Genomic DNA, 20,494 nt, shown 5'->3' on the forward strand with positions numbered 1-20,494 from the left:
TCTACTTCCGGATGGCAATGTTGTGAACTCCTTGGCCAAGCGCATTCTATCTATATAAAAGGCATAAAATCAAAAGGCCTATTTAAAAAGAAAATAATAATAATAATAATAATAATAATAATAATAATAATGATAATAACAATAGCAATAATAATAATAATAATAAATAATAATAATAATAATAATAATAATAATAATAATAATAATAATAATAATAATAATAATAATAATAATAATAATAATAATAATAATACTAATAATAATAATAATTATCACTTTTATGATTATTATTCCTTGTCTGAATTAGTGGATGGTTAACAGTTACAATATAGATAGAATGAAGATGACGTCACTCCTGTCTTTGTTATTGTTTTTTTGCCATCCACGTTTATGAGTACTTCTCACTAAACTGTATTAACCAGACTATAAAAGTTCATGGTTACACAAAGTTTTGTGTGTTGATCCTTTATACTTCCGGATGGCAATGTTATGAACTTCTTAGCCGAGTGCATACTATCTATACAGATGTAGGAAACTCTAGAACGTGCGTCGTAACATTTACATTTATTGTCTCATTTGAATCAGATAAGGCAATGTGTGTCGAGAGACAACTGCAAGATTGCTAATAAACATAAGCGCCCAACACAATATTACAAGGAACCGTTTTGCCTGAATAAATCTTTGCAATTTTTACTGATTAAGTTTGTTTATTTCTATAACTGTCTTTCAACAGTCTCCCGTCCCGAACTATCACAAGAGTCAGGCCCCTCCTCCACCCTCCCCTCCAAAAACCAAAAAAGCCGAAATATTCAAGGAAACAGACTATCAACATGTGGATTCTCACGTTCTCAGCGTGAGTAAACCCTTTTTACTGCTTGGTAGTGAGTGACAAATATACCTTTTTTGAATATCAGTTTGGGTAAGAAGCTTTTACTTTAATTATTGGCCTATCAAGGCGACGACAACACACATCAAACAATCGCAACCAGCCACAACAACCAACGTGTCGAAAATTCTTGAATCTGAGACATCTTTCTGGCCAAAATCGAAAATGGGTCTTTTCAATAAACAGCAGTTAAGACCTAATACTCGTACAATAATTCCAAAAGAAACTATTAATTTTATATTTGTCTTTCAATGGATTTCATCAAGTTCTTATTTGTAAACCACACCTTTGAAATTCCAATAAAATTGTGCGTATTTTGGTTCCAATATCGATTCTTTACATTGAATACATTAATCATTAGAGCTATCTATGCAAAAATACTTCTTTGTTTGTTTGTTTTTTAAACCGTGCTCTTTTATTTTTAAAAAAATCTAGTCACTACATCTTGCGCTGCTATTGAATTTATTTAATTAAATGAAGACTCCCTTGTAATGTGGGGATGATATTTGATTATAATTCCATAAACCTCAATTCTAAATCCTAATACAAACCAATCATAGTATTCTAAGATGTAATAAAATAAGAATTTATTTGAATATTCGCTTCTCGAAGTGAGAGTCACATACGGTTCCAAGAAATGGTGACGTCAATCGTACTCGTGGAAAATCATCCAAAGTGTTTTGGGTTATGGAATTCGATTACATTGCCTTGTGCACTTCGCCTGTGCAGCGTTGCTGCATGACAATGCGCCACCCTAAAGAGCCAATTTAACTTAAGCAAAAGGTTCTTGAGAACCACGATATTACAACGTTAAGCACGGCCCTCAAGTTCTGAAATGAACCCCATAGAAAATAAGTGGAGCATGATGAAGAGAGACTTCAAAACAAATGACGTTACCTTCGATTTGAATGCACTGTTTACAACATTGTGTACATTTGGGATGAAATGACTGAAGATGACGTTGAGATTCTAACAACTTCCGTATGACGTTGGAGAATTCGAGCATTTCATTATGCAAACGGAGCCAATATAAAGCATTAATATCATGCAGAAACTCATATATTCCGACTGCTCCAACCAGTCTGAGGAAGAAGCTCCACGGGAGCATATCTGGTGGAGAGTAAACTTACCATCTGAGCGAGCGCTAAGAAGAAGAAGATTTATTTTAAACCTCATCTGCGGTAAATAGCAAACGCAACTTGATTGAATAGCGGTAGGTGAATGTATCTGTGTGTGAGTGTGTGTATGTTTATGTGTCTGTATGTATAAGTCCAGGTATAACATTTACAAAGCTATCAATAATTGGTCCAGACAGATGTAATAATGATTACTATAACACATGTTGTAAAAGATTGTTGGGCATTTAAAGAATTCTGAAATTTGGCCAAATCCGTTTTTTGTCGACCCATTGTGATTGAGATAGTCAAACTGGATGGATGAAACAAATACCAAATAAAATAGTAGCTACTTAGCTTTTGAAAGACATGTTTCGATGCGATTTCGATTTCATACCCAGTAGTCTCGCTATAATTCCAAAATAAAAAGGTGTATTTTTTGTTTTTGTTTTTGGAACAAACCGTATAATAAATGCTCTTTATCATTATTTGACATCTCGTATGCATTTATCCTTATCTTACCTAAAACCGCATTCTATAGTCATTTCGTTTTCTTGGTCACGATCATCATCATCATCATCATCATCATCATCATCATCATCATCATCATCATCATCATCATCATCATCATCATCATCATCATCATTTTCTTCTTCTTCTTCTTCTTCTTCTTCTTCTTCTTCTTCTTCTTCTTCTTCTTCTTCTTCTTCTTCTTCTTCTTCTTCTTCATCTTCTTATACTATACTACTACTACTACTACTACTACTACTACTACTACTACTACTACTACTACTACTACTACTACTACTACTACTACTACTACTACTACTACCACTACAACAACAACAATTAGAACTACCCATTATGTACTCCATCCATTCTCCTCCCTTTCCTCCTCCTCATTCTGTTTATTTCTATCACATTCTTCTCACCCTCTTCCTTCCTCGCATCCATTCCTCCTTCAACTCCTGCTCTTCTTCAACAATCTTTCCCCTTTTTGTTAATCACCTTTTACCAATTTTTCAAGACAATAACTTAAATCCCCCACATTATAATGAAATAAGCCTATTATGTTTTCTCTCCCTCTGATATATTAAACTATAAATCGTATCATTTATTATTCTATTAACGGCCTTGTATTCCTTTATTTCGTTTTATTATTCAATTCTTAAAATTTGAACACCTCTCTGCTCAATTTAACTATAAGGTTCCGACCGAGACAAACATGGGAACGTTCAAAGAACTTGTCAAGTACTTGACGTCACACGAGGACTATGACGACATCGCCAGGGTCCGTGCTATATTCAGATGGGTCACCTCCGTTGACGTCTTCAGTTTGAAGGTAACACATAAGCTTTTACTTAACATTTCCTATCGATGTTTTGCGTTTAGGTAAAATATTCATAACATCCGCCAATGGGATAAAACGTACATAACACACAAAACTATGTGTAATCTTGAACGTTTCTAACCTGATTAATATAATTTAGTGAGAACTAATCATTTATAGGAAGTCTAAAAATAATAACAAAAAGCTGAGTAACGTCAACTTTGTTCCTTCTTTTTACTGCCGGAAGAGAATCGTGATCTGTTGTCTCAAAACGGTATTATGTCGGAGACAACCATTTGCCAAAAACTACATTTTGAAGGAATAAGATCATGATGACCACATTTGAGACCTAAGTAGTTTGAGAAATGATAATTTTTCTTCTCATCAGAGCTTATATTACATCCATATACGTTTCATAAATCAATTTTAGTAAGTCAATTTTCTAGTAAACCTCAATGTGTAACTATTTTGTGACGATTGATCACAAATTGTGCAAGAATGTGTTACATCGTTCCTTTGCATTTTTATTTTGTTTGCATTATGGAAATAGACATAATTAAAAGAGAAATAGATGAAATATCACAATGCTTTACCCTACCATTATCTTATTATCATCTCTCTATCTATCTTACACACACACACTCACACACACACACACACACACACATACACATTTTCTCTCCCTCTCTCTCTCTCTCTCTCTCTCTCTCTCGTTCTCTCTCTCTCTCTCTCTCTCTCTCTCTTTTATATATATATATATATATATATATATATATATATATATATGTGTGTGTGTGTGTATGTGTGTGTGTGCGTGTGCGTTTATGTGTGGAAATATGTCACTGAGCACATGTATAAGTGTGTCTGTAGTTGTGTCTTATTAAGGTACGTAGTGTTGTGTTTTGAGTAAAACTTTACTATTGTCATATAGCTTATCGTTTTTAATTAACAAACACATTATTTGAAAATACAGAACTATATAAAATAATGGTGCACTAAAGTCACAGTAAAAAGAAGTTAAAATTGAAGTCACTTTAAGAAGTACTAGACTAGCCTATCCAAAATTTGAGACTAGACGTAAAGATATTTTTATTAAAAAAAAAAAAACAGAAATGCGTGCCATTGCCTAGTAAGTGTGAAGAGGCAAAAATCAAGATTACTTCCCTTGACTCTTAAGAGATAAAGCCTCCTGAAATTATTGTATTATCAGTGTTACTCTATAGCAAGACAATTAACTATCTTTTACATTGCTCTTTTTTAATTTGTTAATTTCGACAGCTGGTCTGAAAGAGATTAATATTACGCTCTTTGCTCTAGTGGCATAAATAATTTGAAATATAGTGTCAGCCTATGATTCTATGATAGCTCAATTCATAAATGTTACAAAAAGCGCGCTAGTGTTTGCCAGGGTACCCTCGCACAGGATAAGAAGTGAGATGATAATGATGATGATGATGATGATGATGATGATGATGATGATGATGATGATGATAAGGAGGAGGATGAGGAGGATGAGGCGGAGGAGGAGGAGGAGGAGGGGGAGGAGGCAACGACGACGATGATGATGCTGATGATGATGCTGAGAATGATGATGATGATGATGATGATGATGATGATGATGATGATGATGATGATGACAATTATGCGTTTTGACTAGTGCAATTAAATATAGACATGTCAAAAGTCATTATTTGGAAGATGAATTCTCAAACGCCATACATTTTTGACTCAGGAATGGCTAATAATTCAAAAGCTTCTGTCACTTTTACTCCACACCAAATATTTTTACTTTTATTCCACTTCTTAGATTGAAGAAAAGCCCCCAAAGCATTCGCCCATGGAGTATTTTGTCAAGATCCAGAACAATATGGGAAATCATGCTCATTTGATGGCAGGACTTTGTCAGTAAGTTTACAATAGCCTTCGTTGTACTCAAACAATTTGATACTACATCGGGTTATACTATTCATTAAAAATTATATTAAACTTCAGTAATAAGAATTGGAAACGTTGTAAGGGTTGACCAGGGCAGCTGGACGTTATTCTCGATTCTAGGTGCAAAATGTGGAGTGATTCTTTTTAAATGCTGAGTAAATGTTCTTTTATGGTATCGGCGGCATCAGATCAGTTTACTGTTTTCTGAGATGTTACAAAGATGTTCCCGTGAGACCTTTATTAAACCGGTTACCAAATTGGTGTTACGTAGACAATAAATGTTTAGGCTGGGGGTGGGGGATGAAGGAGGTACAGAAACAAAATTCTGCTCTACTTAAGCATCTCTAAACATTCTATTTTGTTTAATCCTCTCCTTATAAACCTTCTGAAAATGATAACATTCGTAACGATACCACCAACAATTTTTCTAATTCTGATTTCATTTCTAATCATAAAATGTATAGACTTTTTTGTTATAGCTTGAAAACTGACCACTGCGTTGTAGTGCTCATTTTGCTGAACCATATTGTGTATAGAATGTATTTGTTTCTTCTCTGTTTGAGTATGAAAATGTATTTTTGAGTTGGTGGGTCTGAAGTTTCTGAAAATTGTTGGTGAGCAGAGAGTTAAGGTACAGTTATGAGTCGATTGTCATTCTCGTGGTATTAAACAGTTTAATGTACTCTGGGAAAACCCGTATTCAAAGAAGTAACCCGAGAACTCTTCCTTCACATATCGATAGATTAAAATGATCCTCGTCTTGGCAAAAGCTGTTTAAGGTTTGAGAGCTTTTGCTAAGATGAGGGTCATTTAACTCGATCGATATTTGAGAGAATGATTTCTCAGGCCACATTTTTAAACCAAGGTTTTTTTTCAGACTACGAAATTTAACTGATAAAAATGTTTAATTGTTAACAGATAATATAAAAGTGTAATCATGTTGGTAGCCATCTATGTCTAATATGATTTATCATATGTTTTTAGGATGGCCAACATTCCATGTGTAATTCTAAGTGGCATGAACAAGAGTGCAGCTTATGAAATTGGAAAGAAAGCTGACAGACAAAGTATGGGAGCACAATGGAATGCTGTATACGTGGGTGGGAACTGGAGGTTTATTGATGCATTCTGGGCTAGTGCGTGCGTGGTTGGAAAGAAAAGTGGTAAGAACACATCTGGATTATTGGTCAATAGTAGAAAGGCGTGTTGTTAGAGACTGTATAAAAGACTACGTCTTCATAAATTAAAAATATAGATATGGCACGATTAATCATACCGGAAGAAAAGTTAATCTTATCTCCAAAACGTGTGAAATGATTCACAGCAAAAAGGACAAACGGTAAAACTTTTAAGACTATTTAAATTTTATAATTTTGTTATTAGCAATTCATATTAAGTTGTGTCAATATTTAATGGAACATGATGGGTAGTCAGATGGGTGGCAATGAATAGAGATCTAACGACCTGTTATGTTTTATTGTCATGGGGATGCGCTGCATTAAAAGTATGAAGCTTTTATATTCAGTCAACACATCATAATTATGATTACACAGACCATTTATTTGTGTCCAACATGAAATGGAAAATTGACATTGAATAAAACATGTTTAAATGAAGGAATATAACATGTAAATGAAACTTGGTCAACCCCAGGCACATAACCTATCAGTATACAAGGGAATACATCAATATTAATGAAGATATAGATTTTTAAAGACGAGCAAAGAGATCTCATTGAATTTGAAATAATATGGTATAACATAGAACCTGTCTCAACGGTATTATGACGGGATGACTAAAATGCTGAAAATTTAATTATTATACAAAGCGATTTATCTGTCACCTTTCATACACACTTATTCAGATCTTTATCTTACACCACTGCCTGCTCCCGAGTTTCGTAATTTGATTACAAATGTGAAATTTAATTTTGCTGTTCTAAAATACCATATTCATTTTCTTCAATAAACGCAACCCATTGGTTAAGAAACTAGCGAGCAGGAAGCGGTGTAAGATAAAGATCTGAACAAGTGTGTATGAAAGGTACCAGACAAAGCAAGAAAGAAAAATACAAGAAAAGAACCATCCCACCATGGATTTTTTATTGGATTTTTCTTCATTTCTTTGTCTGGCACCTTTCATATACACTGGTTCACATTTGAAATAAGATTATTTCAGTTTACTTTTTTTTTAACTGGAATCTGAATAATTCCGATATAACACCGTATAGAGACGATGAGTCACAAAGAAATAATATTGACGAGCTTGAAAAGGCATTTTACAAACGTTTATTTATTTATCTGTTTTTTGTATTACACAATCTCATCATCATCGTCATCATCATCATCATCATCATCATCGTCGTCGTCGTCGTCGTCGTCGTCCTCGTCGTCTTCATCATCATCATCATCATCATTACTAGCATCAACGCCACCATCATCATCCTCTTCACCACCATCACTCATTATGATTAGTAATTTATTAGATTTTGTCTATCATGTTGGTTTTATTTATTAGTATTAGTAATTATGCTTTGGTTTGTGTTCTGAATTTACAAACTGCCTAAAAAACTTTGAATTGAATATATGAATTCCAACTTTCTGTTCTCAGGGGAATGGGCCCTCGTTGACTCTGATGGGGAAGTTCTTGAAGACGAAGATGAAGATCCCACTGAAGGAGAGACCCAGCACAGAATCAACGAATTCTACTTTTTACCGGATCCCGATGAGATCATCTGGACACATTTCCCAGATGACACCAAGTGGCAACTGTTGGCAAAACCTGTCACCATCACACAGTTTGAGGAACATTTTTATGTCAGAGAACGGTTTCACATCATGGGTAAGAATAGCTTGAGAATGACACTAATTGCTGTAAGCATGCTTTTGTGTCGTTTGCTTTGATAGAACGGATGAAGATGACATCGGTCAACTCTTTGTTATTCGTTTTAGACCGTCATTTGAGTGACCAGTTTTCATCAAATTCTCAGGACTATAAAATTTAACACGTTACACAAGCTAGACGTGCTGGATGGAATGGTCTAGCAGGCAGAACTAGCGATTATTCTAATTTGATACAAACCATCAATTTTGGGTCAGATTAGGTTAGTTCTAACTTGGAATGGCATTTTTATACCCAAAACAAACAGAATCCTTTAAAAAGTATTATTCCACCCCTCTCATGGGAAAACCCTATCAGTTCCTAGTAAATACGTAATCGTTGAATAATGCTTTGACCGCATTGAATAAAAGATTTATTATAGAGCAGTAAAGTTAGGTGCCCCAAACGTAAACAAAGGTCGAGAAGCACGTGGCAAACCACATGTTCCTGTCTTGACAGCTCACGTTCCAATGTAAATAATAGAAAAAAATAACCTTTAAAATTTGGCTGTTAGGTGGCAAAAGAAACACATATTCATAAATACTCGATCATGCATCAAATAATGTCTAGATATGGATATTTTATGGAACAAAAGGTAAAATTTTCTCAAATTTATCAAAAGTTACAGTCTATCTATTTTTAGACCAGAGCAAATTATTGCGCTGGTGTGAACAAAACGAGAATTATTCGGAGCCTGATTTTCATAATAATTTAGCCTTATATTATTATTTCTGCAACTGTTAGATTTTATGTAAACATATTTTCAATACTGAAAGTGTATTGCCTACAACTCAAACTACAAAATTGGGAGACCTATATTGTGCGTAAATTATTCCGGTCCCTAACGGAAATCACTAGCAACTTGTTATTGTTTACGTTTGGGGCACCTAACTTTACTGCTCTATTGCAGAATATTTGCGCACATTTTATTGGTGTGAAATAACGGTACAAAAGACATCTGATTGGCCATTATAAACAATATTTTAGTGCGCATTGATAAATAATACAAATCTAACGCTTTTACTTTTAGTTTTGTGTCAAATTGTCATTCAAGCAGATGGAGAAAAATACAAATTAAGGTGAATAGAAGTACTAATACCATACCAATTTTGGTCACAAAATATCTAATAATCCTACTTGAAGGGGTGGAATTAACGTATTCTTTCATTTCTATTTATTTATTAAACTCGTTATATTTTTATCGTGCAATAACACATACTCGCAAGCCCGTTGTGTTATTGGGCTGGATAAAATAACTCCGTTTAATAAATACAAAGAGATGAAAAAATCGTATATTATTACCGGCATTGCTTAAAATGAGGGTCAGTCAAAAGGCATGATACAAAACTTGATGTGAAGATTTATAGTTGTAAAAAAATTTAGTCTATCCAAATTATTCGAAGCCTATTTCTGGTTGTTTATATAGCTCTTTTGATTTGTTGTAGATTTGACTAATAAATCGTCAGGGTTATTAAACGCTCATCATAATTTCATTAATCAAACATTGAAATAATCCTTCTTAGAAACATATTATAGTCATTTTGTATTCTTTCATGTCTACTTATTCGTTTATGTTTGCGCTCTTTTAGGTATGACAATTGTACCAGATACACTTATCAACTGTGTGGCAGAAACAAAGAACGGTGAGGTGGAAATCAATTTTGGTCTTCCGTCAGATAAAAGCCACAATTATCGTTACAAATATATGCTGTACAGATCACGAGCAGCCGCCAATGAGAGCAAGGTGGACGTATTCCTCGACAGATTCGTACTCTTCGAGCAACGAGGCAACATTTTACGATTCGCTTTACGTTTTCCAGTGAAAGGCAGTTTTAAAATGGATATTTATGGTCTAGACATTAACGATGGAGACATTTTTGACCTTTGTTGTACTTATATTATAAATTGTCCAACTGCAAAGCCAAACTGTCTGCCTCTGCCCGACTGTCCTCCGATTGGTTGGGGTCCTGTATATGAGACTAAATCAGCAGGGCTTGAGCCGATAACCCACAAACAAGCAGAGGTACAGACAAAGGATGGGTACGTTGAGATTAGATTAGCCAAGGAGCGAGCACTAGCATTCCACCAACTTTTGAAACATTCCATAATCGACGAAGCCACGCTTAGTAAATATTCACTCTATGAATTGGAAAATAACGAGGCTGTGGTATACCTTCGTCTTCCACAAAAAGGAGAATACGCGCTAAAACTATTCGCACAGGGCTTAGAGGAAGAAGGTGCAGCCCCAAATGTTTTGAATTATCTAATCAACTGTAGCAACACCGAAACCGGTTCACATCCGTTCCCAAACGTAACCGGCGGTCAACTGGGTAAGAGTGAAATGGCTAGTGAGGCTTTTGGTATCAAAGCTTTGACGCATCAAGATGGTCGAATCTCAACAAACAACGGGAAAGTAAGCGTCCAGTTCGAGGCTAATGATGATGTAGAGATGATTTGTGAAATGCACACAAATGACGGGAAAGCTGCAAAGATGATGTCTAAGACTGTATCACGTGATGGCTCAAAGTGGATCTTCGATCTTGACATGCCCGTTGATGGAGAGTATTCTCTTAACGTGTTCGCTAAGAAGAAAGGAGATGCCAATCATATTCACAATGTCCACGCATACCTCATCAAGTCTGAAGGGAGGGAAAAGAGCGAAGACATCGAGGGAGAGGAGTCGGATATGTCCATCCCTACAGAAACGGTGGAAACCAGTGACAGCGAGGTAAGCGAAGACGTTAAAACATCTTTCATTATCATCATCATCATCATCATCATCATCATCATCATCATCATCATCATCATCATCATCATCATCATCATCATCATCATTATTATTAAAATTATTATTAAAATTATTTTTATTATTATTATTATTATTATTATTATTATTATTATTATTATTATTATTATTATTATTATTATTATTACTATTATTATTATTAATGTTATTTTTGGTGGTTTTTTATTATTATTATCATTATTATCACCGTCATCACCGTCATCATCATCATCATCATCATCATCATCATCATCATCAGCAGCAGCAGCAGCAGCATCATAAAAGTTATTATACTCCGGCCCCTGGTGTCTCGATCGTATTGGGGAGTGTCATGATTATTTCTCTTCCATTGTAGAACAGTTTTGTTATGATGTATTTAATGACTGTCTTCGTTATCCAAACTATGTTAGACTGTTATACAAATGTAGTGTAATTTCCAGAAGCTGATGTTATCTGAAAATGTTCGATTCCAGTCATTTACAAGAGAGCTGGTAACTGAGTTGATTTGGTCAGCGCATGTACACATTTGTCTCTTTAAATATTTTCAGTTTTATTTTAGTTTATATGCTTCATTCTTTTTTTAAATATATTTTTTCCCTTTACTTTTAAACCTCAGGAGTGAGAGATATACAAAATGTGCCGCCATTTCGTTTCTTAACGTATCTATTTATCTGTGTTTCTTATTTTCATATTTGAAAAAGAAACAAACAAATTTATATACTTCACTCTTTAAAAACATAAGACATGTGGGCCTTTGCTATTTACCGACTTTATTTCAGGTATATCTTTTACAGAATAATACAGTATACAAAATTGTCCATATTTTTGATCAAATTGACAACAATGCACTTTTAAAGTACTCCCTTGTAAATTTACCCAAGGACACAAACACAAAAGTTTATAAAATATTTTTCTATAATTATTTGACAAAATATTATTTTTTATTGCATGGACAGTTAATTCATGGACCAATTTGGAATTAATAACCAAAGACTAAAAAAGTATAAATCATTTTTAAAATACACTCGACGGGGAGATCCATAACTCAAACTATGAATTTGATGAATAAGTTTTGAATTGATATATTTTTGATTGTTTATTATGTAAATGCTGATCATAGTTATGATATTTGATCAAGGAATTTTTTACCTGAGCCTTTCTTTTTTTTCCACAAGGTATTTAAAGACCTTTGACCAAAGCAAACGTTATAATCATGTTTTTGTATTGTTATGTAATTATATAAAAGATGTTAACAAAATTTGATAAAAGAATAGATAATCTCAAAAAGTCGCTTGTCTTTTCGCTATTTCTATGCACAAAGTGATTTATAATCTCTATTAGCCGGGAATATAATAGTTCAGCAAACACACAGAATGAACAAACACATAAAAAGAACCATATAAACCAAACCGAAGAGGTTTATTGATAAAAAAGGAGAAGGGTGTCAAGCTTTACTGTGTTACTCTAAGATATCGAGAAATGTTCCAATAATGATATAGAAACAAACTCAATTGATTAAGTAAATAAAAAGTATAGCTGAAACAGTCATGTGAATGGCTCATAGAAATTGTCGCCGCTATAAAATGGAAACTGAAGCGCAGTGGAAAGTTACAATAACAATTCTACATAAATGTAAAGTATTGATTTTATGAGCGTCATAAAATCCACAGAATTCAATAGATGACTATTGAGTATGTTAAAATATAATCGTTGCATTAAGGGGCGGTTGCTGGCTGTTTATTTAAGGCGGCATGGATCGAAAACCCTTCTCTCATCCTACCCCAGTGTAAAATGAGTACCTGGTCGGAAACAGTGTTGTCTATGTTGGAGGAAAATGTTATCTCACCCAGCAGACATCATTCCTCATCTTTCATGTTGCTATTGGCTAGGAGCCCTTTTTAAGTGTCATGAGCATAGTCAGTGGATATTGCGCAATATCAATGTTCTAGTGTATTTTTTTAGAATGTGTGTATATTATTGTGTGTAAAGGGGTGGGGGGAGCATTTTTGGTTTGAATTTCAAAAAGGTGTACTCACGTAACTGGTATTTACGATGGGCATGTAAAAGATGTCCATTTGTCGACCTTCCTGTAAAGAATAAAAAATATACAACCCAATCACTGAAGTCTATGGATCCTTTCATAGCATCGGTATGGATTGTGATACACGTCTGTGCATTGAGATTTGTGAATATCTTTTCTTTTTAAGAGTAACATGACAACAGCAATTAGACTGTCATATAAAATTTCTTTGAATATCAACTGTGATAACAGTCAAAACTTAATAAAAGGAATTAGAAGATCCAACCACAATGCGCTACTACTACTTATCTACTACTTCAAAGACAATAGATTTACATAACTACAAGTTGAACTCTTGTGTGTGTCGGGTTAAGACTGGGATTCTTATTTATAGCATCATGGGGTTCTACTCGGTGAATGATTTGTGTAATATTCTTTATTGATAATTAATATCCATTTAAGCAAAACGAATACCATTAAAATTTATATTCATTGTAATTTTTCTTCCACCGTATGTTTTGATAACAACAAACCTGTTCTTCCAATGATAAAACTGATAATATGGTTTTGATTTCTCCCAAGTCAGGCCTCAAGGTGTGCAAAACTAAATTTGCCGGCTTGACCTAATTATTTTGGCAGTAAAACGTATCAGTTGTTTGTGGGGGGAGGTGGATAATCATAGTTTTAAAACAGAAGAAAACAGTCTTTGATATAAAATAGTAGGACGGCCATTTGACTGTTCGTTCATAGGGAGCCCCCATACCCCACCCTAACCTCATTGTCGCACGTCATCTCGCTTGCTACTCGTTGGCCACAAGAAAAGAGAGCCGTCTGCGTTGACACACAACCTTCGTACAGTAGGTAGGCTACCTGTCACGGCTAGAGGAGAGATGCGCGAGTGTTAACGAAAAGCAGCATATGCTAAAATTTATTGTGAAAAACAGTATCTGTTAAATTTGGATTATAAGGGCGGCACAAAGCAAGTTCGCTCACTAGACCGACCGCCAGTCGTTGCATTAAGATTATTACTGAGTTTGCGCGTCGGGCGCTAACGGGGCCGATTAGAGATTTACGACAATTGGGATTGTTTGGAAGCTTTAACCCTTTGCCCACTAGTCATTATGATATCGGAAATGCTATCGCCGTCTACATCTACGCCAGAATAGAAATAGAGGGTGGAGCCTAACATGATATAACATTTTATGGAGCCCTAATTTCATCATATCAGTTCTGTCCACTGACAGGTGGGTGGGTATCGCTTTCCAGAACTTATGTCCTTATATGAAATCCTGAGTTTTTGACCAATCAACGGATTGCTGTTTTGATAGCTCGCTTGTCAACATGAGTCAGCTCACCAAAAACTCAGGATTTCATATAAGGACATAAGTTCTGGAAAGCGATACTCACCCACCTATCAGTGGACAGAACTGATATGATGAAATTAGGGCTCCATAAAATGTTATATCATGTTAGGCTCCACCCTCTATTTCTGTTCTGGCGTAGATGTGGACGGCAATAGCATTTCCGATATAATAATGACTAGTGGGCAAAGGGTTAAAGCTTCCAAACAATCCCAATCGTCGTCTATCTCTAATCGGTCCCGTTAGCGCCCCGACGCGCAATCTGTCTATTATGTCTTAGTCTAAATCACAAATAACGCATGCACAAAATTTATGTTGGGCTGTATTTTAATCCTTTATTTCGAGTATAATAGGACATAAGATTTCTAGATTTTTTTGGGTAATGATCATAGACTTAACTGCAATGAATAATGTTAAGTATGACTTTTACAAAAGATTAAGCCTGGTTCGTCTGTGTGTAGTTCAAATGTTAGCAAGTCTAATCGGCAAGTGTAATTATGGGTTCGATTTGACTTTGTTGTCGTGGACAATATATTGCGTTGGTTTGAGAATATTTCTATTACAACATTGAACCCATATCAATATGGGTTATCAGATTTGAAAATATGTACACGTAAATCTATGTCTTATTACGTGGAAAAAATGTTCATTAGCTGTTGTTTTTTTTTTACTTATTTACACTCCAGCGCGGTTTTCTCGAACACGATTTCCTCGAACACATTCGAATGTACTGATTTTTTTTCCTTATTACTCTTTGTTGTCATTCCATTCCTTCCTCGATCTCATTTTTACTTCGAACACGGGTTCCTCCTACTTATTTCACTCATCCAACGTAAAAAATGTTTAAAGAAAAGAAGAAAATAATGAACGTTTTGGGGGCTTTTTTAATGCGCCTGATTCTGACCAGTGGCGATTTAATGTGACATTGATAGTTACGTATGCGTTTATTTTGTGTATCTATCTACACTGCAGGCTTAGTATACACGCAGACACACAGCCACTCAAACAATCGCCATTTCGCATAACCGACACCTCTCTGCTTAATCTTATCACTTCGCAATTCGTTCTAGTTTCAATGTCACTCGCCATAATTTGCTAATGATTGACTTCGACGGTAGAATGAATGTAAATGAATGTTGTGATATAGAAATCCCCCCGCCCTCTACACACACACCAACAGCTTGCAACATGTCGTGTAAAACGTTATCTCCCTCAACATACCAATAAAGGAAATAAACAATAAAGTTCCTTTTTTTTCATCCTCAAAAGTCTATTCCAAGGGAAGACTGGAATAATCCAGGTGTCAGTTGTAGCAAAGCGCCGCAAATTGAGCTAGGGAGAGACTTTATTTTCTTGAAGGCCACACGACATGATGGGTATTCGAACAAGGTATCTTTCGGTTGAATGACAAAGCCCATACTGCTGGGCCACACTGCCCCCCCCCCCCAACCTCCCCATCAAGTCGTTATTTCAAGGCACTGTTCCCTCGAACGATTTTGCATGTCCCAAGGAGTTCGGGGAAACCGTGCTGGAGTGTATGTCTATTTTATTTACATACCTTATTTCCGATCCATCATTTTAGATCTTTTTAGAGTTATTGATTTCACCTTTAGAAAATGCTGCCTATGTCTATTTCCAGTTCTTTTAAAGAAGGCGTCGGTTAAGTTTGGCTAATGAAAAATGTTACGTACATAACAACAACTTGTGAAAATTAGGGTAGACGGAGAGCTTCAAAAGTTTCAAGTCTGTATTATAACGATAAAGTCATTCATGTCAAGTTAAAGTCGATTGTATGGCACCTCAGAATATAAGTCTGTCTATAAAATATCATCGATTCTTTATTCAACCAACGTACCTACAAGTTAACGGAATTTAATCTGCTAACCTGAAGACGTGTCTGTTTTGAGATTTTTTTGTTCCCCTAACAGCAACTGAGCAATTAGGTCAGACATTCGATCGAGTATAAAGTCCTCCTCTAATAATCAGCATATTATCAACAGAGGACCAGAAGATTAATATTATCCTTTTCACTCTAAATATAGAAATAGAAACAAACGTATACTTAATCCAATGAATGGGACTCAACATGACTAAAGATATGGTTATATATTATAAATAACAATGTAAAATTGGATGTGAACGTCAATTTAATATACAAAAACATATAAAATTGACGTTTCTGGTTTCCCCTTTATCAACAAACCAGGATGAATGAAACACAACGGACGAATGAGATAATGTGGTAGTGGCGTTGTTAACAATTAGATTATATACCATACAACATTTAAAATGGCATGGCCAAGACGTGGCAATAAACGGAAGACTTTCCTTCGGAAGATATTCACCCATGATCTCTATAATACTAGACGTTAGTATGGCATCATAAGATTACCCTGGTCTCTGGATATATTACTGTATTTATAATTGCATGACCCATGTTTCTGTAAGAAAATATTCTCTCGAGTGTACTGAAACATTGCATGGCTTTACAAAAAGAATTGCTTCTGAAATGGTAAACATTCTATATTTAGATATACTCAAAATGATAGAAAATGAAAAATAAATGATTAAGAAATAGCAAAACCACAAACAGCCGAACTTAATTATTGATCACTTGTGACTAGGTGCACGTATTGACAGGCCTGATAGCCGAGCGCAATTATGGGCCTGTTGTAACATTGTTGTAATGGACAATATTTTGTGTTGATTTGAGAGTATTTCCATTACAACAATGAGTCCATGACAATTGTTTTTTTTTTAATTTGTGTTGTCAGACCTTCAAATAATTACATGTCGAATTCTGACAGTAAGTTTAATAATAAAAAGTAATTATGACCTCGAGAAAATGTCAAAGTGACAGTAGAAACCAGATTAAGTTTGGAAATCATGATATGATTCTTAATACTTACGTAAACTTTTAAACAGTTTCGGATTTTCATACTATTTTGATTTTTACAGACTTCTAGTGGGAAGGTAAGATAAAGGCACGAAGCATGTAAATACTGCATGAAGTAGTTGCAACGTAAAAGATGGTACTGGTAAAGATAATAAAATGGAACTGAAGGGAATGTGCGATAGACAGAGAACACACACACACACACACACACACACACACACACATACACAGAGAGAGAGAGAGAGAGAGAGAGAGAGAGAGAGAGAGAGAGAGAGTGAGAGAGAGATAAAGTGGGGGGAGGGGGGGGGAATAATGTTTTAAAATCCAAAATAATTGTATTTATTATTCTTTAAAAACAAAAACAATAACAGAAAATACACATTTCCTTGTCATTGCCCACACTAGTATCCATATTTAGATCTTATACCAGTTCCATCTCATATTATTATTGTTTTTATATGACTTCATATTGATATTGATAAAATGCATAATCGCGAAATATCCAAAATGTGTCGATGTCTTCATACTACCATAGAGCAGTATATTAGGTGCCCAACGTAACATAACAGTTGCTAGTGATTTCGTGAGGACGGAAAATTACGCAATTAGGTCTCCCAATTGTAGTTGAGTTAGGCAATACACTTTCAGTATTGAAATAGTTTAATAAAATTCAGTTTGCAAGAAATAAAATATAAGACTAAATTATCTGAAAATCAGCTCCGAATAATTTCGTATTTGTTCACCACACGCAATAATTGCTCTGTCAAAATAGATAACTGTAACTTTTGATAATTTACCTTTGTTCATAAAATATCCAATCTAGACATTATTTGATGCATGATCGAGTATTTTAATATTGTTTCTTGCACCCAACAGCCAATTTTAAAGGTTATTTTTTTCTATAATTTACATGGACTATTCAAGACAGGGAAAATGTATTTGCCATGTGCTTCCAGACCCTTGTTTCGTTTGGGACCTAATTATATGCTCTATAATACATTTTTGTCGTATAGTTGTACTTGCTTGAATGGGAAATATTCGCAGTCTTGAATTCAACTCTTTTGAATGGTGTATTTAATTTTGTCAATACTGCGTACTATAAAAAACATGTCATTGTTTTAAAAAATTGGCTAGAAAATTGGTCGTTCATTTATGATTTATAAAAATGATCCTCATGCTGTCAAAAACTCTCAAACTTGGGACTTCGAAGTATTGTAAACTTTCTTGAAATTCCAGCTTGGAAGTTTTTGACAATATGAAGGTCATTTTAATCGATCGATATTTTAAGGTCGAACTTTCTGGCCAAATATTCTCAGAGTACTATAGAATATTATTTACTATGTCTATTGGTCTAAGTACCTGGCCTACCAGTTAATGATCATAATATATCAGTTTTTGCTTACAACAATGACTTATTCAAGTACACTGTAGTGTACAATGCCATGCAATGTTAAATCACTGTGTCAAAAGAAAAGGGAGCAATATCTTTAAAGGTTGATTATTTCGCCAAGAAGACATGCATCACCCAGTGATGAAAATGCGCGTTATAAATGTCATGTATTATTATTAATATTCAAGTCCGCTATTATTGTGTACAATTATCTAAGTAATCGAATTATCTTTATAATATGTCTTTTACAATCGATTATTACGCCTGTCGGGCCTGGTAAGCAGAAGATTTGAGGTTCGATCCGCACTCTGACCCTATTTATGCATATATTATCACTTCACTGCTTCATCCGGTCCTGATATGTTTCACCAATTTTGTATTTATATTTTGCACATGTGGGTCAAAACTAATACATACGAGTAGCCAATCCATTTCGTAAATTCATGTTGTGAAATTTATAAGCAATTCTACTATTGGCGCGTACCTCTTGTCTTCTTCCTGTTAATTTTGTTCTTGATTGTGGTTATTATCTAGGCTCTTGAAGCCTCGTCTTTATAGTATGGATTGTCAATATGAAATCGGTGTATCATTAGCAGATAACTCTTTGTTTAGAAGACAATTTCTCTTGAATGTTAAACTATTGACTGATCACCTTCCTTATTATTGAAATCTTGGGTACATATTTAGTCCAAAAAAAAATTAATCACAAAAAAGTTTTTAGGAGCTATTTAGCTAAATTTCTTGTTTTACAAACATGAAGATAGATTTGAAAAAAGGGAAATATAACGTAAATGCAGCAATAGCTGGGGATGAAGTAATTCCATAGATCCATCAATATATTGATAGACATTCTTTATGGTTGACTTCAAACACAATCTTTAGAAGATGTCAAATAGTCACATCTGGCTGGATATAGTAGTCAAACACTTAACGTCAAAAGTGGTGCCACAAATATGAAAGAAAATTGTTTTCTCAACATTCAAGCGAAGCGAGTATATTCGTATTTTCCACGCCTTTTGTTTATTTCTCCTTTTTTTCATGCTCTCTCAGATATGCAGCGCGTGGCGTATTGACGGCATAATATGGTGGTGCCATGTTTAGAAGAAGAAAAAAAATTCTAAAACAGTGAACACGATTAAGAGGAGAGAGCACTTGTTGAAAACTCTCTTTTTTGGAAGGGTGGGGGGAGGGTCGATGGTTTCTACAAGTACGAGTGAACAAAACTCACAAAAACAAATGATTCATGGAAACAACAAGCCACAACACTGAGATACAAGTCCCGTGTGAAAAGGTCTTTGTAATTATTCTTTGTCCACCATTTAAAGGATTGGATTTGATAGATAATGCAATCAATATGTGATAAATGTAAATCAAAAGAGAAAAGAAACCTTTGACAGAAATTACTTACTTTTAGTACTTGAAAAGAAAATCTCAAATCTTTTTATAATTTGTTTATTGAAATCTGGAATGGCATCTATTTCAGCTTTGTGAATTGACAGAATCGTTAACGAATTTAACCGCGCCTGTTTCATTGAATTTCGCAAGAAATTTTTCACTCTTTTAAGGGTGCTAAAACAACGTTCAGGAGGTCAAGAAATACGATGGAAGTGGTTAAGGTCACTATAGCCTATAGATGTCCATGATTTGTCAGTGTTTGTTGTATCTGTAAAAAGTAGACAATAAAAACAAAAGAAACGGTTTTTTTCTAAACTAACTGTGAGCCATTCATGTCTGTCATACCATGTCACTGAAAAAGAGCGTTTTCGAGATTTCCACACCTGTGTTAATTCAAAATCAGTTGGTTGGTGAGGAACTAGTCTTTTTATTTCTAACTTGTCATCTAGTGTCAATCTCCCAAACGGTCGGTGAAGCAAAGAGTCAACTTGATTCATTGCA

General features: G+C 34.7%; 1 protein-coding gene across 5 annotated transcripts in view; it reads left to right on the forward strand.

Moving 5' to 3' along the window:
* LOC144976894 (uncharacterized) overlaps positions 1 to 20,494 on the forward strand; it is an 83,820-nt gene that overhangs the window by 47,008 nt on the left and 16,318 nt on the right. For all 5 annotated transcript variants that reach the window (XM_078921471.1, XM_078921455.1, XM_078921460.1 and 2 more), the window contains 6 exons: positions 734 to 853; positions 3,209 to 3,343; positions 5,139 to 5,236; positions 6,251 to 6,429; positions 7,877 to 8,107; positions 9,736 to 10,874. In XM_078921471.1, the coding sequence (XP_078777597.1) occupies positions 734 to 853; positions 3,209 to 3,343; positions 5,139 to 5,236; positions 6,251 to 6,429; positions 7,877 to 8,107; positions 9,736 to 10,874 (1,902 nt within the window). The remainder of the gene's footprint in view (positions 1 to 733; positions 854 to 3,208; positions 3,344 to 5,138; positions 5,237 to 6,250; positions 6,430 to 7,876; positions 8,108 to 9,735; positions 10,875 to 20,494) is intronic.

This window comes from Berghia stephanieae, chromosome 1 (genome assembly GCF_034508935.2).
Source record: "Berghia stephanieae isolate SIO BIC M18660-M18661 chromosome 1, UCSD_Bste_1.3, whole genome shotgun sequence".
Classification (NCBI taxonomy): Eukaryota; Metazoa; Mollusca; class Gastropoda; order Nudibranchia; family Aeolidiidae; genus Berghia; species Berghia stephanieae.